This window comes from Schistocerca cancellata, chromosome 1 (genome assembly GCF_023864275.1).
Source record: "Schistocerca cancellata isolate TAMUIC-IGC-003103 chromosome 1, iqSchCanc2.1, whole genome shotgun sequence".
Lineage (NCBI taxonomy): Eukaryota > Metazoa > Arthropoda > Insecta > Orthoptera > Acrididae > Schistocerca > Schistocerca cancellata.
In genome coordinates this window covers 477212946-477238306 of record NC_064626.1, presented here as the reverse complement: position 1 = coordinate 477238306, position 25361 = coordinate 477212946, and the positions used below count along the sequence as shown (strand labels likewise).

The 25361-nt window shown below is 39.0% G+C and overlaps 1 protein-coding gene across 2 annotated transcripts in view; it reads left to right on the top strand.

Moving 5' to 3' along the window:
* LOC126177384 (CLIP domain-containing serine protease B9-like) overlaps positions 1 to 25361 on the top strand; it is a 151477-nt gene that overhangs the window by 100666 nt on the left and 25450 nt on the right. For both annotated transcript variants that reach the window (XM_049924452.1, XM_049924453.1), the window contains exons 4-6: positions 7900 to 7998; positions 8116 to 8294; positions 19151 to 19246. In XM_049924452.1, coding sequence (XP_049780409.1) covers positions 7900 to 7998; positions 8116 to 8294; positions 19151 to 19246 — 374 coding nt within the window. The remainder of the gene's footprint in view (positions 1 to 7899; positions 7999 to 8115; positions 8295 to 19150; positions 19247 to 25361) is intronic.

Below are 25361 nucleotides of genomic sequence, written 5' to 3'. Positions count from 1 at the left end.
GGTTGTGAAAGCTAGAATTTTGTGTGTATGTTTGTGTTTGTTTGTGTGTCTATCGACCTGCCAGCGCTTTTGTTTGGTAAGTCTAATCATCTTTCTTTTTAGATATATTTTTCCCACATGGAATGTTTCCCTCTATTATATTTACATAAAGCTTACATGGAAGCTTACATGGAAAATACTGATATATATCAGTTAATGTGTGATTGCATTTATAGTCTGACTGACATATATAGCAAATGTACATAACAGTCACTTTTAATGACTTTTTTGTGAAAATTCTGTAACATGTTATATAATTTTCACAAAAAAGTCATTAAAAATAAATTATAAAAGGCACCAATGACAATAAAGTTCATTTTTCTGTAATTCCTTCGTCTTCACTCAGCACTGACAAGAAAAACAGAGAAAACATAGAGTGATTTTTGGAAATCAAGAAACACTGCATCTACCTGGTTGGTTTGATCCAAAGCTTTCAATATGTTATGTGAGAAAAGTGTGAATTGGGTTTCACATGGTCAATGTTATTGAAATCTGTGCTTCTTGGCATTGAGGGGATCATTCTGTTCAATATACCTCATTACGTTTGAGCTCAGAATATGTCCTTAGACTCTACAACAAATTGATGTCAAGGATATTGGACGGTAATTTTGTGGATCACTTCTACTATCCTTCTTGTAGATGGTTGTGACATGTGCCTTTTTCCATATAACAAATGACCCTGTATACAGAAGTTGCCATTTGTGGTTTAACTTATCATATTTTGTATATTTTGGGTGTGTTCTTGAGTAACATGTTCTACATGGAACTGAACAGTGCATCCTAATCTCATATCATGCAATTTCTTTCTTTGTTCTGCATTTTCCTCAAGATTTGCCAACGTCTGGCATATTTTATCCTGAAGTGGCATTTCTTTTCTAGAAATTTTAGGCAGTGAATTTTCCCAGTCATCTATGTGTCTTCTTGCAATCAGTAATTTAGCTGGTCTAAAGCCACTAGAGAGATGTGGAAAGTTGTTGATGATCTGTTAGAATGGCATAACTTACTCAGTACATGTTGCATTTTTTTAAGGAGGTATAGGTGCAAATAAATCTATTGAATTCCTAAAATATTCTATCAGGCTTGCATCTGGATGGAATTGGGATAATAGTATGTGTTTAATTCTGTTAGTGTTAATGAAAATTTTCCATTAGTTACCTAATAAACAGTATGCATTACCAGTTAATAATATTTCTAGCATTCCTACCCTTGAGAGACAGTCTTCTGTGACTCTTCTAATGATGTTACTTGCAGTCAGTGACCCCAGTTTGACATATTTTAAAAGAAACATTATACAGAGCAACAATGTATTTTACACCTCCTTTTCCTTATGGATAGGGCTCATCTGCATCCAAAGATGCTATTTCTAAAGGTCTTGTTGACAGTATTGGGTGCAGCTCAGTTAGTTAGGACTTGTTTGAATGTTTTGTCTTCTGGCATGTAATACACTTTTGTATTGCATGAAGGACCTTCCATCTCAAATTAGTATAGTAACAGTAGGTATTTATTTTGCTACTGCACTTTGAAATGCCATAATGACCCCAAACATTGTGAGTACACACCATAAGATTGTCCACATAGTCTTCTGGCAAACAAATACACCACTGGCTTTGATCTGGGTGGTTGTGGTGAACCAAGACCCCTTTGTAAATCATAAAAATATCATGAAATTATCATCACCATTTTGTAATAGTTTCAATCTTAACCTTTCGCTATCTCAGTTCTGCTTGTTGCACATCTTGATGTAATATGGCTGTTATGTCTTATCTCGCATTAACAAAATCCTGATTTCTGAATTATGTTCCATAAATTCAAGAAATTAGTCATGACCCATAGGTAGCCTTGACAAGGCATCTGCAATTACATTTTGGTTGCCTTTAATAAACAGAGTGAGCACTAAGTCTTGCCCTGATTATAAAAATTTATAACAGAATAATTGTTTGACATAATCAGTTACATTTGATGGTGTTACTAGTTTTTTTTTAAAGACCACTTACATTAGTAAACCTCAACATGTGCTCCCTTGGTAGCTCGGAGAGTGTCGAGGCGGTATTCCAGTTCCCACCAGGTGTTTCGTAACATGTGTTCTGTCACAGTACCCACAGCAGCTTGTATCCTAGCCTTCAGTTCATTGACATCAGCAACTGGTGTGATGAAGACTCTGTCCTTGATATAGCCCCAGAAAAATAAGTCAAGGGGCATAATGTCTGGAGAGTGGGGTGGCCAGGGTGTTGGACCATTCCTTCCAATCCACCGATCTGAACATTACTCCCCTCTAGATTCTAAGATTTTACAGCAAATATGAGTCAGAGATATTAGATGACTGTTTTGTGGCTCAGTTTTTGCTATGCTTCTTGTAGATGGAAGTGACCGGTGCTTTCTTATAACTATTGAACATGGTTTTTGTATCAGGGGTCTACAGTAGATTACCATTAAAAGAAGAGGTAAGTCAACTGCAAATTGTATATATAGTATGATAGGGATTGCATCAGACCCTGGAACTTAGTTTAGTTTTAATAATTTCATGTATTTCTCAACATCATTGATGCTATATTTGTTTCACTCATTTTTTCAGTGGTATGAGAATGAAACTGAGGCAATTCTCCTGGGTTTCCCTTCATAAAGGTGCATTTGAAAATGGAGTAAATCACTTCTGTTTTTGTTTTTGCTGCCCTCGATTTCACTTTCTGTCTCATCTGTAAGTGACTGGACACTACCTTTAATAGCACTAAAAGCAATTATGTAAGTCCAGAATTTCCTTGGGTTTTGTGAGGAATCTTTTGATAATATTCTGTCACACTAGTCATCAAGTGCTTCATGCATTGCCCTTTCAGCAGCCAAACATGTTTCATGCGACATCTGTCTAGAGTCCTATGACTTGTTTTACACCATTATGAGTGCTCTCTCTTTTTTTTAGGAATTTCTTTACTGTGACTGTATGCTATGGAGGGTCCCTCCCATGATGAACTGTTGTAGTTTGTACATATTGTCCAGTGTATGGTTAATTATTTTTTTAAAGTGGAGCCATAGTTCATCTGGATGCTCCTGTCCTAAGCTAAAAGTTTCGAGTTCCTCACCAAGATGTGGCACAACAGCTTCTTTACCTAGTTTACTGAAAATATAAATCTTACTACATGTTTTAGTTGCCCTTTGTACCTTAGTAATCATTACTGCCACAATCACCTCATCGTCACTGGTACCAGTTACGATGTGAACAGCCTCAAAGAGGTCAAGTCTACTTGTTGCCATTAGATCTAATTTATTTCCATCGTGAGTGAAGTTGTGAACCATCAGCTCTAGACTTTTTCAGAGAAGGCTTTTACTAATGTGTTCATAGGATGTCTTGTCACACTGTCGACTGACAGAACTGTAATTATCTTAATTGCTTGTTAGATGATTAAAGTCTCCTCCAGTGATTACAGTATGATTGTGGAACTTACATAATAGTGAACTGAGATTTACTCTTAAATTACATCAGGAAGTGAGTCTGGTGCTTGATAGAGGGGTCCAATTATGATTTTATGCAAGCTCCTGATGTTGAGTCTTGCCGGTGTAATATCCATAGCCATACTGCTGCCTCTGTACTGCTTTGGAATTTTAGGAAGTTCAGAAGAATGTCACAGCTTTCTGAGAGGTTATTGTCACCATTATCTTATTCATCTCGGTGTTTAACATTTGGGGCAGCCAATCTGCCTAAGTGTTGAATGCTGGTAAAAAGGAGCTGTGGCCAGATATGTTTACCTTTTGTTAATTGAACAGAATTTGTTATATATGAATTGTGATCCTATATCTGGCACTATGATGTGTGATCCCTCTGTAGAAAATATAGTTGGTAGTGTTCATATCATTACCATAACTATCATGACAGCATAGATAATTTATGGAAGATTCCAAAGAGAATCACAATGAGCGGGCCTGTGAAAGTGATGTGTGTGGATAACAGAATAGATCAGTTGAAAATGGCTGCATTGGAGCTTATTGGTTTTGTGCACTTGGTTTTTAGACCCAGACTACATGATAATATCAGGATCAGTGCCTGGCAACTATACAGGTTGCCTCATCAATGCCTCCATTTCAGTCATCCATGAGTGTGCCACATATAATAATTGGGGAATGTAAGATCAGAGTTTGGGTTAGGATCAACACTTAAATTGTTCCCAGACCAGTGGAAGCACTCCCTGGCTAAATTGTAGTTTGTGGAGCAATGGTGCCAAATCCATGGTTTTGTTATGATTAATGGTAAACCTATAGGGCCAAAACTGTGGTTTTATCATTGTGATAAAACAACTGTGACATATTATTTTGTTTAGATATCAACCCCGATACATTAATTTTGCCATTTCCTGTGTTGTTAATGGGAATTTGCACAATGGCTCATGAAAGTTTCCAGCTGATTGACAACAAAGTGTCATTTCAGAATTCTGTGGTGATTGAGCAGTAGGTCAGTAGTGAATCCCATAATGATGACTGCTTAAGAATGTGACCTACCACCCAGTCACTGTGCAATTTTATTGGATAGGTCCCCTGGGGCCAACATGTGACATTAATGACTTGGGCATGTAATAAGGTGAAGTTTGGTCCCATGTAAAAAGAAAAATACAAAACTGTGTTATGCCAGTGTCTCTTTCCAATGTATCCATAGTTCACCTATGTCATTGATAATATGTTTGAAGTGTATGCGATAGGTTGCTCAAAACCATCAAGGGTCTTAAGTGTTGGTGTCTATGTCAAGTAGTGAGACACTTGTCTCAAGAAATAAATATCTCCCTGGTATAAATGTGGTCAGGCAGGAAGCATACTTTTGTTTGAAGTTCAGTGTGAATTTGTTGTAATAGTTGATTGTATACAAGAATGAGTGGAGCTCTTTCAGATTTTGAGCCTACTTTTTGCAATTTTTCAAATATTTATATAAATTTGTCAGGTTCCATTCCAGATAGTCCCTGTGGTAATTGTTATATCAAGACAACTAGCAGGTTGTGAGACCCCTTGCATCAACAGCTCCAAATACTTTTAGAATATTGCTGATGCAATGACAACTTTTGTATTCACTGAATGGCATATTTAATGCAATGAAACACTTTGATTCTACACTTACAGGTAAGTGCAGATACTCAACAGCTAGCTCTATTCATATATAGTCCCCCCCAATAACCTTTGCTTCAGGATGCAGAATTGGATAAACATGTGTGTTAGATTGTATATTGATAAGTGACTTACAACTAACACAATTTCATATTGTGACATTAGACTTTTTAATCACTACAATGGGTGAGATCTGCTGGTGTAATGTAACTGGTGTTGGCACAGTTGAATCCTGTTCATGATTGTGTTCAGCTCGAACTGCTTTCTGCATTGAAAATGCCTTGTGCCTGGTATGGAAAAAATGAGGAATAGCATTAGGTGTTGAAGAAATGTGAACCTGGAAGTTTTGTGGCACTCCCACATCAGTTTTAAATAAATCAGAGTATTCCTTAAACAAGGATTCCAAGCTACTAAACAGAATACTGTTAGAAATAAAATTTATTGAATTTTGTATCTGAAAACCAAAAATACTGTGTAGACATCTAATGTCAGTTGCTACTGGTTAAAGAGTGGCTCACACTTACATACTTAATGTACAGTTGGCTTAAACGTTATATAGTCATTTAAAGCATTACACTGGTGACTGGGTGTTAACACACATTGTCTTCTTGCCACCAAAAGCAGAGAGGTGATACACCAATATATTTCAGCGTTGATTAAGGATACAGAGTACCCACATTTAATTCAATCTCAATGTGGTTGATGAACAGTGGGATCATCAGTTTAATTGAAATTCTGTTATTGGCCTCTGTAGCTGTATAGTTATTTGACATACCAAGGTGAAGTCTTTGGTTGGCTGTTACAGTGGCAACATCACCATGCCCACTCAATATATGATTCCCATTTTTCACCTAACTTTGTGACTTACAGCTACTACAATACTGCTAACTTAATTTTTATCTGTATTAAGTGTTGTGGAGGTGCAGTTTTTAATACGCATACTTGAAGAGAGACAGTGCTATACTGTTGTTTCAGACACTGTTGAGGAAGAATTACTAACCAAATTCTTAATCATCTTAAGTTTGGGAAGGTCATTGTTGATGTTGATCTTTTGCTATGCCTAAGTCAACTTTGAATTTACATTGTGCAGCTGATGAAATTTCAAAAGACTGAGCTATCATAAGAACCTCACCGTGATTCAGACTAGTTTTTCTTGTAGTGATATGGCAAATGCGCCGGTTAAAAGCAATATCTCGAATTAAAGCAATATGTTGAATTAAAGACTCAGTGTAGGATGTCTTAACTGTGAGAAAAGAAAGTTATGTTCTCAACCAAAACCCTGTAAGTCAGTGGCCTAGGTTCTGTAAAATTGATTCACTTCTTTCTGATACTGGTTAAATCTCAGACTAGCAGCTACTACCACTGTATACATCTCAAAATGCGAGGACAGCAACTTGCAAAAGTCGTCGAATGACAAACTACTGGTCTCTAGGAGCAGCCATAATTTGCTAACCAGCTCATAAATCTGACTACTAGGAGACAACAGCAATGCTTATTGATTCTAGAACTGGAAATATTACAAAACAGCAAAATCTGACTGCAGATAGGTATTCCACATTTTCCTCATCTGATCTAAATGTAGGTATTGTCAATGTTCACATATCAACATGCAGTGCTGTTATCAACTGGACTTCATGCTACTTGTTTGTGTACTTCAGTAGCTCATCTGCTGTTTCTATAGGTTCTCCAGCTGGTACTGTTGATGACAGTGTTGCTGTTATTGCAGCATCAAGTACTGCTGCTGCACCTCTAAAACATTAGATCAGCTGTGCACAGATTGAGTGTCTCTTGGCATATTAGTGCTATTCCTGATGCTGTAAAAGGCAGAGTGCATATGAGACCAGTGGTGAGTGTGGAAATTTTGTGGTCTGTACTAAGTCCACAATCAGAATGGCTAAAGAGCTGCTAGTTGTGTGGGCATTTCTGTACTACAGAATCAATCCAAGAAGCAATACACACAGTCCAAATAGAATTCTTCATACAAGTCCAGCTCTAAGCAAGGTTGAGATCAATTTGTGAACATAGAATGAGTAGAGTTTCATAATGAGTGGTTGTGGTAGTAGATTATGCATTGTGGATTTTGTAAGTCATTAATACCAGCTTTGCAATTTCAGCATCAAGCTTATACATTTGTCACTAATGTTTCTGTATTCACCCTTGGTCCAGACTTGCGCATACCAATGAGAGACTGTTACTGTAGTACTGGCTGTAGACTGAAAGCAGAAATAAGTCAAAGGGATGTAGCCTGTGTTGATGGAAGATGACACTATGAAAATGTCGGAGAACTTTGCCATTCTGGATGTATTAACAAATTATAAGGGAATAGAATGAAATTCAGTGCAATCTCTTACCTTTCCTAAATGTATAGTAGATTGACTAGTCTCTTTAACAATGTAATTTTGCAATCATCTCAGTGCCATGTATGGCCTCTGTATTTATCAAGAAATTTAGTTTTACTGAATTGTTCTCTTGCTTCTTGTGTAAGGGAATCCTTGTGAACAAGAAGGTATTTTCAGTTATGAAATAATATGTTTGTGATTTCGTTCACATGTATGAAGAATTTATAGCTACACAACAAAATCGATAGTTTCCTCGTGATGAAACAAATTATTGGATTCCTCATCAGGTGAAGGAAGAAATAGTTAAAGAAACACTTTACAGAATTCAGAATCTATTTTCATTAAAAATAAATGATATTGTACTAATCTTGTTATTAAACATGTACTTAATGTTTTCCTATCTAAAATACATGTTATTGTTTCATGAATTTCAAACAGGTAGAACCCCAGGTTCAACTGTATTCTCATGTGGAGGAACCGTTATTAACAAGAGATACATCTTAACAGCTGCTCACTGTGTTTCTATTGAAAACCAGAGATTGTAAGTTGTATTATGAAATTACAATTCTTGTCATCATTTTTAAAAATGTGTTCCTGTATTAAATGTCTAAAATATTCAGTGAGCATGCTTTGTTGTATATTCATTATCCTGTTACAGGAAAACTGTTCGTTTAGGTGAGCTTAATTTGTCTACAAACCCTGACTGTGAAGAGTACTGTGCTGATCCTGTGGTTGAGAGAGAAGTTGAAAGCACTGTTATCCATCCAAAGTATAATAATCCATTCCGTAAAAATGATATAGCCTTGGTCAGAGTCAGTTCAGATATCCCATATACAGGTACATAAAACAAAACAGTCATTTTTTATACTTTACAGTATTAGATGAATAGTGTACTCAGCCTTCCTAAAAAGTTTATTCTTGAACTAACAAACAAAAATGTATAAAGGCAATAAAGTTCTGCTGTGGTGTGCTGCATGAAAGTTAGTTTAGGAAAAAAGGTAATGTGGATAACAGATGGATCAAGACTATTAACAGCCAGTATGGAGCACAAAAATTAGATATTGGTCTTAAACTTGTGTTCTGAGTAGGCCTATGAACATTTGCCCAGGTGCAGTTCATAATTCAATGCTGTGAGGTAGAGCCACCACAAACGATATGATAAAATATATCTTTCAGTTACATATAGAGAATTTAAATTATCAGGAAGCATTTTGAATATTTTCGACTTGGATTTAAGTTACAGTCAATGTTTTTAGAACTGTTGATATTGAGCGATGTTTTTCAAATAAGCAGTATACTTCAGGCTGTACCTTGCAATGCCAGTTAGCGCCATGTAACAAAGATTTGGGATGCCATTTCTATGAAATGAAGCTGTTTATGAGCTTCTAGAAGGCTCAGAGAGCAGAGCCTAAGGGAGTTGTACCAACCTCCATTTTCACATTCCACTGCTTGCAACTAAGAGGAATCAACAGAATGACTGAATCTTCACTGTCAAACTCCTGTCTCTGATTTGATGTGTCATTAATTCATATTAAAGTTTGCTTATGTTAGAGGTGCTCTTTTATTTCTGGCATTGCAAGTTCTGTCCACTGTAGTAAAGTTGTGCTAAGTTTGTAAAGGTCTTAGTAGAATGCATTGGAATATGGTAACATAATTGTCATCACCTAGTGAGAGTTCTATGAATGATTGTATGAAAAAAGGGCCAAAATGTATGTGGTTATCATGTATCACAGGTTGGTAATAACACACTTTAGATATTGTAAATGCGTTTATTAGACATTGAAGCAGGCGAGAACAAACATGGCAGTACCAAGGTTGCGTGCTGAGAGAGCATAGAGTAAAGGTAGTCCAAAGATGCCAGAGGCACCACAGAGCCCCCACCACCCAGCAGTGCAGAGCATGGCAGAGGGAAGCTTCCTCACTTGAAGCCGTAATTGTCTTGCCAGCACGGCAGTTGAAGATGGCAGCCAGTGCAAGAAGTAGGCACGTTGGAAACCACTCTGTAAGAGTCCCATGAAGTCAGGTTGGTGGTGTCAGAAAGCGGAGCGGCAGCGATGGCAGGCAGATTGGACAGCGCCAGAATGCAGGTTTTAAGCAGTTAATGGACACTGTCTGTGGTCGTCCATTTAGATGAATTACTGAATTACGAACGAATTCACACTGTGATGTAACATGTGGTGGAGGCCTGAATGAGGTGGTTGCAAGGCTGCTCGCATGGAGTGGTTGTGCAGCATGACAAATTCACATGATGCAAGGTCCTTGTGGATGAACACCGGTGGCATGGAATGAGGGCGTGGCAGTGGGGGAGGGGGGGGGGGGGTGCACGTAAGTGACGTGCACATGAATCCATTCAACAAAGGCCGGAAGATCCATAGCATCAGCTGACGGTGTGTTCTCCACAAACTCTGCTGGGAGGAGGAGGGGCCATTTGCCTGCGGGTGGTAGGCCATGGTGTGGAATTTAGCGACACCACAGAGTTCACACAGTCGAGCGAAGTGTGTGGATTTGAACTGTCATCCCTGATCAGTCATGAGGGAAAGGGGGCAGCCGAACTTCGCAACCCACACGGATATGAAAGAGCGAGCGATGGTCTCAGCTGTGATGTCGATGAGAGGGACCACCTCGACTCAGCAGGTTACATGGTCGATGATTGATAATATGTATCTATACCCCTCGTAAGGCGGGAGTAGACCAACCATGTCGATGTGAACTTGTCAAAGGCGACCTCTTGGAATGTCGATCTTGCCTAATGGAGGTTGAGCATGCCTGCGGACCTTGATACACTGGCATGGGATGCACGAATGGGTCCAAGTGCTGCAGTTGTGCTTCACACCAAGCCAGATGAAGAGTTCAGTAACCAGCCTCATCGTGGCCCGCATTCAAGGGTGGGTCAAGTTGTGCAAAGCGTTAAAGACCCCACACCAAAGAGCAGAGGGTACTAAGAGACAAGGAGTGCCTGTAGAGATGTCTCAAAGGACTGGGGTTGTCGACTCATGCAGGACTTGAAGTTGGACAGTGAGCAATGACTCATTGTCTGAAACTAATTGCTGTGTATCATTGTCTTCAGTCTGAAGTCGGGCGAGCTCATCCAAGTTCAGCGGTGCATTTAGCACACAGACGCATGATAGGTAGTCTGCCACAACATCCTCCGCACTTCAAATATAGCAGGCATCGGAAGAATGCTGACAGATACAATCCTTATGGTGGATACGTCTCTGCAGAAGGTCCTTAGCTGGGTTATGAATAGTGTCCACGAGAGGCTTGTGATCCAGGTAGATCATGTAAGGTTGCCCCTCGAGGTCAGTACAAAAGTGTTTAATTGCCTCATACACCGCCAGAAGCTCATGGTCTAAAGCTGACCACTTACACTGGCTCATAGTCAGTTTCGTGGAAAAGAAGTGAAGCGGTTGGGTGGAGACAGCAGTGTACTGTTGTAAAACAGCACTCACAGATGAGTCACTGACATCAGTCATGATCAAAACACAGGCCTCAGGGTCAGGGTGGATAAGTGTGATGGATTTGATGAGGGCAGTTTTAAGATTACATAATGCATTGAGCATGTGTTTGGTCCAGTCCAACTTCCATTTCCCTGTGCTATTTCTGCCAGAGAAGGCATCAGTGAGGGCCAATTGGACAGAGACAGCCTGATGGATATGGTGGCGATAGAAGTTTGCCATACCCAGAAAATGGTGGAGTTGAGCATAATCTTCAGGAAGAGGGAGATCAAGTAAGGTTTTGACATGAGAATCCATCAGTCAGAGGCCGTCGGCAGAGACAGTATGGCCTAGGAAAAATAACTGATGTGTAACAGAGTTGAGATTTATCATGGTTGATCACCAGGCCATTGGCAGCGAGGGCCAAATGGACTGTATCAAGGTTGACTTGATGCTCCTCAGGAGAGGAGGAAAATATCAGTATGCCATCTAAATAAGCGTAAGCAAATGGCAGAGGTAGCAAAATGGAATCAATGAACTGCTGTCATGTCTGTGCAGAATTTTTCAAACTGTAAGGCATGTAACAGTATGCAAATAGGCCGAAGGGTGTGATGATGGCCATCTTTGGAATATCCGGTGGATGCATAGGGATTTGATGATATGCCTCGAACAATCTAAAACAGAGAACAACTTAGAACCATGTAGTAATTACATGAAATCCTGGATATGAGGAATGGGATAGTTATCGATAGTTGTGCGAGCATTAAGAGACCTGTAGTCCCCTCACATGTGTAAGGAGCCGTCCTTTTTAGGAACAAGGTGGATAGGTGAAGACCAGTTGCTATTGGAGGGGCAGGGCATGCCTGAAGCCAACAAATCCTGAACAATTTCTTTTATGCGCAGAAGTTCAGAAGCATTAAGGCACCTAGTCTGACCCAGTAACAGGTGCGGGTGGAATGGCCATGGAGCAACGGTCGCGGAAACCGGGTTAATTTGGCTTGTGGGGGTGGGTGTAAGTGCGGAGGGGGGGGGGGGGAGAGGGGGGGGGGGGGTGTTGCATGTTGTGACACTAGGTATATAAGAATGTGCAACCCCATGCATTGCAATGTTCGAATCACAGTTCTGGAACTTCGTTGGCACATCAAACCAAACTGAAAGAGACTACGCAGCTGAGGGGTAAACCACAATATCCTTAACTGTGTTATCATCCACGATGTCACTAGGCGGCGTGCACTGTCTGTGTAGTGGCCATTGATGCATAGTCACACTTGACAGTGGCCATGTTGAGCTGGTTAAGGTTAAGTGTCTGCCCGCATTGTTGGGCATAGATAATTGTTCACTTTTAATCAAATGCACATTAGGTACACTTGACCACTCATGGTCACAATCACAGTTAATAGGATGCGTAGCACTAGCACCAAAAGGCACTGGTAGCTCCATTGTATTGAAGACAATGTAGGCAGGCACACAATGTCCGTTAATGATGAAGAGAAGCACAAAGTAACTCATGAACACGCGACGACGATGTCAGGGTCACCACTGTGTTTATCGTGTATCGCAGGTCAGTAATAACACTCTTTAGATACTGTAAATGCATTTATTAGACACTGGGGTAAGTGAGAACAAACATGGCAGTACCAAAGTTGCACACCAAGAGAGCATAGAACAAAGGTAGTCAAAAAATGTCAGAGTCAAAGATAGGGCACTCTATGTCAGAGGTGCCACTTACGTGTTGTTAGTTTTAGTTGCTAATGAACTCCTTGCTTCTAATGGCATTTACTTGACAGTGTGTGTTATTTCCAACTTTTTTAGGTGCATTTTGTTGGTTTGTTTAATGGTGCAATAGACAGAACTGTTAAAAACATGTACTATGAGATATAATTGAAGGGGACAAAAAACTGATAAGGCTCTTACGCCCTTGAGAATATGGTACCATTTTTAACAGATTCACAGCCTTCCCTTATACTGAAACCACAAGACACCTCTGCAGTTGTCTTATTGTCTGTTGTGATGATATAAACAGTCTTGCATGGAAGCAGCTATTATTTTACAAAGCTACTTAGTGAAATAGTGAAAGGTGTTGTAGGTGAGCAAAAGCTTAAGACAATAAAAGAAAATCTCAAATGACACAAGACAGCTGTTAAGGAAAAAGTGAGAACTCCAAGCAAACTATCATAGGAATATTATAGGATATGCTGAATTAAAGAAAAAAGTTGTGGTGTCCTTGAGTAGACATGTGCAAAAACAAAATAATAATTTAATTGAAGATTCAATTATTCTAATAATTTGTAGTTTTCTCTTTTCAAGTGGACACCACTTCAGTGACTTGTGTGTACCTAACCTACTGGAGAAACAGGAGCTACAGTTTAATGTGGAATCTAAACCATGTGTCATCCTTCAAAAATCTTCACATTACTGAGAAGTGAAGGCTAGCTTAAAGGCAGTCTGAAATACTCAGTTGTCTGATCAAGAATCAGTCCTGCAATTTTTTGTTTCCAGACGCATGTGTTACCACTATATCACCAGGCCTGATTAAGAAACAATTTAAAAAAGAAAGAATGTGAAGGAAAAAGAACTGAAATTTAATTTGAATATACATTACTTTTCATCAGTTTAGAGGGCACATGCCCTTCATTAACACCAGTGAGAAAATTGTATGGGCTATCAAGACTTCTTCAAATGCTTGTGTAGTTCAGGAATTAATTAGAAATGCAGGTATTTAATAATGAAGATAATGACATTCTGGAAGTAATGCCACATCAGATGCACAAAGCTATTTGAGATACAAAGAGAAGAAAAGAACCTGGATATAAAGGTATTTCAGCAGAAATTGTTATAGCTGGAGGCAAAATACTACAAAAGGAACACGCTGGTTTCTTTGACAGAATGTCTGTGGAGGAAGGTAGTTTCCATACACAGATAATGCTGTAATTATTCTACTTACATGAAAGGAATCACGCAGTACATAAAAAGCTGTAAATGCAACTTGCTCCCTCTCCTAAGTGTACAATATATTTGTTGAAATTCTCACCAACCACATGAAAGAACATGTATTAAATAGCAGCTATTTATCTCCTACAGGTAGCTTAACGTTCCCACAGATACAGATGTATTATTTAAAGAAAATATTTACATATATCTGAAGACAGAGGCCTATTTCCAACACACTGATACTTATAATGAAGCTTTACAATGAACTTGGCTGCTTGCCATGCAGTTAACAGACTTTTCAGTCCCAGAACCTAGACAATCAGATTAATTTGTAGAAGAGGTTAAGCCATCCTATCAACCACCTCATGGGAGACAGGCAATGGCATGAAGTAGGGGACTATCTATAGTGTTGAAGTACAGTGGACACTGCATGTGCCTCGAGACCTCTACGATTGCTGTGAAGGTCATGCAGGACCCATGAAACAGACTGCTGATGGGGCTCTGATGAAGCTACGATAGGCCCACCAAGCCAGTAGTGAATAATCCATTGTTTTCAAAACCCCAAATGAGACTCGGACCAAAACTGGTTCTGAAAGTAACAAAGCCTTTGACCAGACCTGTCACATACAATGACCAACATGGCTCCAATGAAAGATGGATTTATCTGAAGAAAAATATAAGAATTGGGACTGTTAATGTCGTGTCCTTAGAAAAGGATGCAAGAATTCAGAAAATCACACGGATAATGACAGAGAGGAAATTACTGATAATGGCACTACATGAAGTAAGAAAGGATTGGCAGGAAGTTGCTGGAAAAAAGATATAAAATGTGATGGACAGAGAGAGGTAAAAGAAGAAATGGTGTCAGACTATAATAAAAAAAAATGGTGAACAAAGTACTTCACCTGCGACCTGTGTGCAACAGAATAATTGAATTTAAGATAATGATATAAAGAAATATTCTTGATGTAATCCAGGTGTATGCTCCTCAAATAGGATGAGCAACAGCTGACAAGAAAGAGTTTATCAATAAACTGGAGGAGTCTGTGACATATAACAAGATGGTGATTATAGGAGACTTTAATGCTAGAGAAGATAACAGAAATGATGGAGAGGTGTTACTATAAATATCTGAGAAGTAAATGGTTTATTGGTAATGGATGGTATAAGCAAAGGGACAGTCATAAGTTTACCATATACAGCTGAAATTTGCAATGTAAATCTGTAACAGACTAAACAATAATAACTGAATTAATCAGAAGATGCCTGACAGAAGTGAAAGTTGAACCAAGCATTAACCTCAACAGCAAGCACTGACTGTTGGTAGGAACACTGAAGAAATTTGAAATTCAGAAGGGGGGGGGGGGGGGGGGGGGGAGAGGGAGGGGGGGTAAGACAAGTAAAAGCAAATGCTGAAAACGAATGAGCTTCCCAAAGATGAGAGGAAGGATGTAGAAGAAGAAGAATGAATGATATGCAAACAGGCCTCAGCCAAGAAGGCAGAAAAACATGTGGAAGGACATTGAAAAGTCAGACACAAAGAATCTCAATGTTGGAATGAGAGAATTGCAGAAGCAGACAAGGAAAAAAGTATTGAATGGAGAGCATAGTTGAAAACTAAAACAAAAAACAACAGAAATGCATGGAACTCACTAAGCAGAGCAGCAAGAAAAATGATAACATTGTCTACAAAGATGTACTGGGGGGGGAAAAAAAAACAGAAGAGAATTATAAAGATGAGAAGGTGGTGTTATACTGTGTATTAAATAATGGAAGAAAGCATAAAATACTTCTAAAATCTATATGAAGGACACAATGAAACAGATATACACAATGAATTTGAGGGAGACAAAAGAATAACACCTTTACAGAAGAAAAGATTTATAAATGAGCCAATGAAATAGAAAGAGAAGATCAAACAATGGGAAATCCAGGATGGAACACATTGTCCTTGGTGTGTGAGATGCGTTTGCTTTTGTGTGTGTGTGTGTGTGTGTGTGTGTGTGTGTGTGTGTGTGTGTGTCTGTGTGTGCTATTTTTGACAAAGGCCTTACTGACCTAAAGCTTTATTTGTGACAGTCTTTTTTGTTGTACCTATCTGCGACTCAGCATCTCCGCTATATGGTGAGTAGCAACTTTACTTTTTGTAACATAATATTATGAAAAGGATTGTTGCTATTCACTATATAGTAGAGATCCTGTATCTGAGATAGGCACAACAAAAGCTGTCAGAAAGTGAGCTTTTGACCAACAAGGCCTTTGTCAGAAATAGACAACATTCACACAAACATAACTCACACACACGAACACAGTCTCTGGCGAGACTGCGAGAGCGGTGCATGATGGAGAAGCAATTAGATGGTGTGGGTAAGGAGGAGGCCGGGATGGGGAGGGAGAGGGATGCCAGGGTAGGGGCAGCAGACGGTAAAGTGCTGCTTGTGGTAGCAAGCAGGAATGAAGTGGAGAGGGGTAGGGCGGCTAGCTACAGTAGGGAGGTTAGACGCTGGGCAGGGGACTGAGGGGGCTAGCAGAAAAGAAGAGAAGTAAAAAGTCTGGATGCATCAGTGGAATAGAGGGTTGTGTAGTGCTGGAATTGGAAGAGGGAAGGTTCTAAATTGGTAAGGACAGTGACTAACACAGGTTGAGGCCAGGAGGGTTACAGGAAAAGGATATAGTGCAGAGAGAGTTCCCACTTGCATAATTCAGAAGAGCTGGTGATAGTGGGAAGGATCCAGATGAAATGAAGAACATAGTGTTGGTCAGCGTGCTCAGTAACAGGGTGGTCGAGTTGTTTCTTGGCCACAGTTTGTCAATGGCCATTCGTGAAGACAGAAAGCTTGTTGGCTGTCATGTCCATATAGAATGCAGCACAGTGGTTGCAGCTTAGCTTGTAGATCATATAACTGTTCTCACAGGTAGCCCTGCCTTTGATAGAATAGATGATGGTTGTGACCGAGCTGGATTAGGCAGTGGTGGGAAGATGTACAGAACAAGTCTTGTATCTGGCTCTATTACAGGAATATGAGCCATGAGGCAAGCAACTGGGATCAGCCTGTGACATCTGGCACCTTCCCACAACCCACCCACCTACCAACTACCCTCCTGACAGCACCTAGCTACCTCACCCTCTCTTTGCCTCATCCCTGTACATTCCCACAAGCAGCACTTTACCGTCCTCTGCCCCTACCCTGCTGTCGCTTCCCATCCCCATCCCAGCCTCCTCCTTCCCCCCCCCCCCCCCCCCCCCCCCCCACACACACACACACCACCTGGCTGCTTCTCTCATCATGCACTGTTGCTCTTAGTCAGTGTGTGTGTGTGTGTGTGTGTGTGTGTGTGTGTGTGTGTGTGTGTGTGTTTGTTTTCTGACATTCTTTTTGTTGTACGTGTCTGCGACTCAGCATCTTTGTAGAAAGAGAAGCTCTGTTCATGATGGTTGTAGAGAAAGCTATATCAGAAATGAAAAATGGCAAATCTCCTTGAGCATATGTCGTCAAAGTGGAGATGATCAAAGCCACAGGGCCTATTTGAATTCAGTGGCTGCAAAGAATAATGAGAATAGAATGGATCTATGGTGAGATTCCTGATGATTGGAGTAGGGCAATTATTGTACCAACTTTTAAGAGGAGTAGCAAAGTGCTCTTGAAAACTACAGACAAATCACTTTACTGTGCCATTGCATGGAGATTTATGAAAATATAATTTTGCAGAAAATCAGGAACAAGATAGAACCATAATTAACAGAACAACAACAAGGATTTTGACATGTAAATCAACTATAGAAGCTATATTTACAGCTAGATAGGTAGAAGAAAAAAATCGAAATTTGGGAAGGATGTCATAGGTATAAAAAATGCTTTCGATGCTGTTAGGAGGCAAGACATATGACACATTCGGGAGGATGATGGTTCAATCCCATCTCCAGCCATCCTGATTTAGGTTTTCCGTGATTTCCCTAAATCATTTCAGGCAAATGCCGGGATGGTTCCTTTGAAATGGCATGGACGATTTCCTTCCCAATCCTTCCCTAACCTGAGCTTGCGCTCTGTCTTTAATGACCTCGTTGTCGACGGGACGTTAAACACTAACCACCAACCAACCAAGATATATGACAAGGTGTGAATAGACTGAAATTGTCAAACGGAATGCAACTCGGAAACATGTACAACAAATGCCTGAATTGCATTATAATAGATGGCAAAAAGACGGACTGGTTTGGAACAGACTGAAGATTGCAACAAGGAGGTGTGCTGCACTGTCACCAGTGCTTTTCAGTATGAGGAAAGTTCATCAAGGGTTATCACCACACAGTGTGGTTATATGGGGAGACAAAAAGCAGGAATTTGATGAACATTTAAATACCTGGTACAGAGTAATTGAAGAAGCAGGCTTGGAAGTAAGCTGAAGAAAAAAGGGGTAATGAAAATTGTCACAGAAAATGAAAAAACAAAGGATATAATTTTTAGTGGGAATGTTATTAAAGAATTAAATGCTTTCAAATGTCTAGGAAGCAAGTTACCCAAGGAAGGAAACATAAAGGAATAAACTGCAGAGAGGACAGAAACTTATTTATCAGGAATTGGAAAATACCTGCCCAAGTAAAGATCATGATACAGAAGGGGAAGGGAGGAGGAGGGAGGTAGGGGTGGAGAGGGATGAAGGTGATGGATACACGGTTCCAAACTGCCCCCATTCTGGTTAAGATTGACTCCTGTGATAAAGGATGGATGAGTTGGAAAGAAGTGAGTGAATTAATAATAAATAATGAAAGTCTTTGGGATGATGATAGGCTGAGAGAACAAACTGGTGACAAGTTCCCATCTTCAGAGTTTGGAAACATCCAAGTGGTCCATGTGATATAGCAAGAACTCAATTCTCTTGAGTTTCATAGAGCATATTTAGCAACTGGGTACTGGATGTCTCAAGGGTCAACAAATTTGTGTCCATACATGCATTTTTCCAGTTTGGTGCTAGTTATTGCTTTGGATGTTTGGATGGAACAAATATCAGTTGGTAATCTCATTTATGCTACATGTACTGTATAGTTATATTTGTTTATACGTAGAGTAATACATACATTGTTGTACACAGTTTGTTAGTGCTTTAAACTCATATCAGATGATGTTTGCATCCCTCCTTTTCTGCCTTTTCCCCTTAACCTGCAATCAGCTGCTTTGAACTCTGTTACATTTTTTAAAAACTCTGTCCCTAGTTTGTGTATTCAATTTTTTATATTCTTTTTAAGTTATGCATGAGTAGTCATTTGAGGTATTAGCACATTCTTATATTTTTGACAACAGTTGCTGATGATTTCAACTCATGTTCTAGATTTTATAAGGCCAATCTGTCTTCCATTTGAAAATTCAAATAACACTGGAAGCCAAGTCAAATATCAGATTGCTGGCTGGGGCAAACAGGATTCATGTAAGTATATGAAAACATGACATATATAATTTCATTAATGGTTTTTGTTGTTTGAGAAGATGAAGAAAGAGAAAAAAAAGAACTTCAGTATGTAAAATACATGGGAAAATGTACATATGTCAGATGAGCTGGACTGTGGGGCCATGAGATGCAGAACACAGGCATCATACACATAAAGAATTACTGACAAAGTCAGCCATCTCAGACCGTTAGATCTCTCGTGGTCATAGTATGATATATTATAGAACCAAGTTTTTAAAACAGGCCAACAAATTCTGGGACTCATTTTAAAAGAATATTAAGAGATCTGATTGCAACAATATCCAACTAAGTAAAGCTGAGACTCGGCCATGAGTATGCTCAAACCATAACAGCAGTCTGTGGGAAGATCTATTTGCATTACACAAACCGAAGAGCTGGGACTACACAACATAAAAACACCTCGACTCCAGCAGTGATGTGAGATACGTGGCAGTGGCACACAGATTAAAAACCATAGCTTGTATCACGTCACCATGCTTCCCCCACCACCTTGGCAGTTGAGCTGTACACAGGTACAGCAGGACAGTGATTAACAGTAGTGTGGAGCAGAGGGGGCATATAAGATGGCACCCAGTGGGAGACAGTCATCAGTACTGTCTGAAGATGGTAACAAGTTAATTTGCTGAAATATCGCTTCATTTGGATGATGACACATAGCTGAATATCTGAGAACATTCCAAAATTGTGAAGATCATAATTTTATTCATTGTTCCTTCCCTGTGTGTATGAACATCACATCACATTGGTGGCAGTACTGTAACAGAATACACACAAAAAGAATGAAACATACTATTTTTAAATTATCAAGTGAGTCAATTTAAACACAGCTATATGAAGAAAATGTTTATCTAATATAATTCAACTATAAAGGTATTGCTAGTAATTGTGAATTCTATCTAATAATATATGATTTATTAGAGAACATTCTCTAGTACTTAATATGGACAGGTATTCATGATTGTGGTCATAGTTTTTACAGAATGCTTAGTTGTGCAAGTTCTGACCACTGTTCATTTAAGCACTACGTAAAAAGAATCAGTTAACATTATTGCTACAGTTTTGCAAGCACACTTTTTACTTGAACTCAGCTCAAAGCTGGTACGGATCAGCTAGGTCACTTGCTTGTTTGCACAACATTCTCATTTAAATTAATGAGACATACTTTTAGGAGGCAGAATTGCTGTCCAGTACTTAAATTCAGTAGATACAGTTTCTTTACTTCTGAGGGACACATACAAAAATACATACACTATACTAGCTTTGTAACTAATGGTTTCTTGCAGAAAAAGGAACAGGTTGGGGAAGGTTAAAAAGGAGGGGTGTGTCATTCAGATACCAGACTGAGAGGGACCTACCTGTTGTGGGGATAAGGGGAGAGACAGATTTTCCTTTTGATACTGTACTCACTTTGTGTTACTCCACCAAAAATCCAGAAAAAATATGTTTACTAATGAATGGTTGGTTAACTGAAGTATCTGTTTTTATTATTAGTAACAGTAGTTGTTGCCGTATCTCTTACTTGTTAAGTAGGCATCTCTAATCTTCCTGTGTGAGTTGACAGGGTAGCTGATTTACATGAAGAAATAATGCCCAGTGGGGCTCTCCATCTGCTTCAATAACAAAACTCATGGAGACAATGAATAATAACAATGATTCTACATTACTGTCTTATTTTTTCTTTCAACATTAACCAGAATTGCTTGTTACATCATTTGCATCACGCATGGAGTGGGAATATATATGTAGTGAGCATTCAGATACACGGAACAGAAATATGTCAGTAATGTACATTGACACTAGAGGTCAAGTGACAACATATAGTTTGTCTTTAAGCCCCCCAACGCTACTGGGTCATTGCAAAGTGTCTTCCTAGGATGGAAGTGTCGCAGAAAACATTAAATTTGGAGTTATTACATGCATAAATAAGCAATTTATCAAACACTTTACTTTCCAGTACATATGATTAATTTCATTCATCTAATAAAGTATTATCACAAATACTCATTCTCCATGTCACAGGCACTAGTACTCAGTGCTTTTTTTCTAAAAAAAAGTTTGAGGGTACTCCAACATTGGATATAATGCAGCGAAAGTTACTTATAACTGAAGCATCAGATGCCACCCATCTGCTTTTATCCATGACTTCATCAACATGTCGAACTACAAAAAAAATCGTATCGGACCCTTAAGTTTACTTTATTATAGCAGGAGAACTAGTAAAATGGTTTGCTAGTTTTCTGCTCATCTCTCACCTCCAACTTAACTCACAAGTACAACAAAAGACAGGACACACTGTTAAACTTCGTATAACCAACAAGAACCGAACAGCAAATACAAACAAATAAAGAACAACAAAACAAAGATGGCAATGAATCGTGAAGGATCGTGGTAGCGGGACTGTAAAGACATCTATCGGTAGCTCGGTGTTTGAGCGTACGCATATCCGTTTAGCACTACCATCATCCACTTTTAGCGGGCGAGGGCACTACATGCTTGACGAATTGGTTGCCAGCAATTCAGTTGTCTAGAACAGTTGCTGCAGCTTAGAAATGCTTGAAACAGTCAATGACATCGCTTTTCCCACCAAAAACTGCACTGGTATCGTTTGTATTGCAATTACCAATGCGAAAAAATGAAATAAAAAATTTACGTCTGTGAAATAAATCTTTGGCACTCTTACTTGTTCTCAAAATCATAAAAAAACTACTTTGTCGATGAAAAAGTTTAGGGGTACACATCCCCCAGCGTTCCCCCAGAAAAAAAAGCACTGCTAGTACTACAGTTGCATGTTGTGACTTCTTTAAAATAAGCATAATGGTTTGGAAGTCTTTATAATATGGACATTATGATTCAGGCTGCCATATATAAATCTTACCTGCAGTGAAAATTGCTTGAAATATATATACATTCAATGGATTGACTGACTGACACCACACTCCCACACTAACAAATTTATGTGGCACTAATCTCATAAATATACTGCCACACAGTTACATTAATTAGCTCTAAAATTTTATGCCTTCATCATCACATAAAATACCCCCCAGTAATATGACCACTATAATTAACCTTTACAGTACCAGCAATTAACTTTTCCTTCTATGAAAAAATTCTATTTGCTTCTGTAGCAGCAATAATTATTCATAATTGCCATTTCCATTAAATAAATGTGCAAAAACAAGGAAAATACAGGGTGTCCCATGGGAAACGGTCAGCATTTAGGGATATGATGGGAAAAATGATTTGAAGCAAAAAATTCTAGTAAAAATGAGCTGTAAGATTGGATGCCTTAAGAATTATGCACACTTCTTCATCTTCAATACTGTGAAACAAATATCTTTTAATGCAAGCTCTTTGCTTTCCATAATGTGGGAGGAGGTAGTATAACCTGAAAGAAAAAAAAAATTGTCTAGTTAACATAGACTTTAAAATGCATACCTTAACATTTGTGAGCACATATTCAGTAGAAGAGGTATGCTTCACAGCAGTGAAGATGAGCAAGTGCTCATAGCTGTTAAGGTAGGCATTTTAGAGCCAATGTTTGCTAGAAATTTGTTTCCTGCTCCTTCACAGATATAATAAATAAATAAAAGACTATAATGTGCTTAAAAACTTGCAATTTTTGACAGTATGTTGTAGAGTGAGCAGGAGGCAGCATTTTTGTAAGTATGCACTAGGTGTGCGACACATAAACTAATGACCGTAAGCATGTTTACTGATGCATTGTTTATTGATGTTTTGACAGTGAGGCATAGTATGCCAGTACATGGTGGCACAGAAAGAGAAGCTGGCTTACTAGTGACATTACTGGACCAGTCCCATCATCTCCTTTTCTGTGTATTATACATCATACATCATAATTTATTTTAATGACACTGTAAAATAATAACTAATGTGTTCAGGTAGATTTCAGTTTCCCCCCATGTCATAATTTTAGCACTTCTAGACTATAAACAACAGATTTATTTACAAAGAAAAGTCTGGCCTCTTATTTACACAGCTAGAAATAACATCAGTATACAAAAAAATATGTTACTACCATATGATCATAGCTTTCGACTCTTTTCTGACTTTCACATATAATTACTGCTATTTTTATTGGTTATTACAGTGATTCATTTCACAAACAGTGGCTGTCACCTTATACTTAGTTTGCTAACCTTTGCCATTTACAAAGATTTTGCCCACAACAGTACTATTATATCTCATATCAGCAATTTAGCAGTATCATCACAAAAAGTGCACACCACCATGATATAGATGAAAAAGAATATTAGTATTACATCACAAGAATTCCCTATCTAAATATTTCAAATTTAGACCCATTAGTGCAGAAAGTATTCCATAATTCTTATAACTCCTGGAACTTCTTTTAAAACCATGCATATTTTGCAGTCAAAACAGTTCTTTAGATAATACATGGAATGAGAAGAGGAATGGGAAGGCGAATGGATAGGAGATGCAAGCATGTTACAAATAACTACTGTAATATTTGTTGCATAGTAGAACCACTGAGTCATCAAAATGTACACAGAAAATAATTGTAATCATACCTGGAAATACGGGACATGTTACTCGCAATCCTTCCCATCCCTCCTAAACTGGTACTCTGCCACCCACCCAACTGACACATCATCCTGGCCCACCCTTATGTTACTACCCTCTCCCAACCTCTTCCCACAGGGGTTATATCCCTGGGGAAGACACAAGAGCAAATTTTTTCCAATCCACCAACCCAGTATTTCTGTTGCAGTCCTGTCACAGGCTTACCCTACCCTGTCTGAGGTAGGGCAACGTGCGAAAGCAGCAATGTCATTTACACTTTTCTGCAACTTTGGCAGAGCATTTTATGTGGGCGTGACCACATATCAGCTGCCCAACAGAATGGATGGCCACTGCCAGACTGTCAGCAAGGATAGAGTTGTTCACCCAGAGGCAGAAAAACCTGCTGAGCACAACATGATTGAGGTCAATAGCTGCTTCACAATCCATGATATCTGGATCCTTCAATCCAGCACTAGATTTTCTGAACTATTAGGTTGGTGCATAAGTTCATAGTGTTTTTGTTTTTCATGTTGGTGTTTCATTTACTACAGGTTATTTATTTGGAGTTTTCTGTTGCTATTTGAGTTTAATATTGTCATTTTTTCGTTTTGAAATAATGAATGGAGCTGTGGACTCTAGAAAATGGGGTACCAAGTGGTTAAATTGGAATATTTCCAACCTATTCCACTGTTTGAATTTAATAGAGGGGTGACAGTAGTGGAGGCAGCGATAAACATTGCGCCATGTATAGGTATAATGCCATTGGACTGGGCATGGCAAGATAATGGTTTTCTCATTTTAAGAAGGATCATTTTGATATTAGAGACTCTCCATGTTCAGGAAGAGTTTCAGGGTTTAATGAAGATAGTTTAAACACATTGCTCCACAATGGTCCACATCAGTGTACTTGAGAATGGGCAAATGTAATGAACTGTGATCATTACACCATCATCCGACATTTGCCTGCAATGGGAAAGGTTCGAAAACTGGATGTTGCTGTGTGCTCTAAGCCAAAATCACAAAAATCAGTGAGTGACCATATGTACATCTCTGCTTACTTGTCATCAGTTGGCTCATTGACAACACTGACCATTCCTGTCTTGTATTGGTACTGGTGACGAGAAATAGTGTCTTTATGCTAACATAAGAAAAAGAAAGTAATGGTTGAGCCCAAACAAAGCAGCACTTCCCTATACAAAGACTTGCGTCCATCCACAAAAGATGATGCTATGCATCTGGTGGAACAGCAAGGGTGGGGTGTATTATAAATTGCTTCCCCAATGTGTAACCATCACTGCTGGCATTTATTGTCAACAACTGAAACATCTTGTAGACAAAATCCAAGAACAGTGACCAGGAATACTGCATGAAGTGATGCTATTCTATGATAATGCACACCAGCATTCTGCTGGACTGACATAAAGCACTATACAGGAGTAGGATTGGGAAGTCATTCCACATCCACCTTTTTCAGCTGATCTTGCACCCTCAGATTTCAACCTTTTCCATTCTCTATTGAACAACTGTC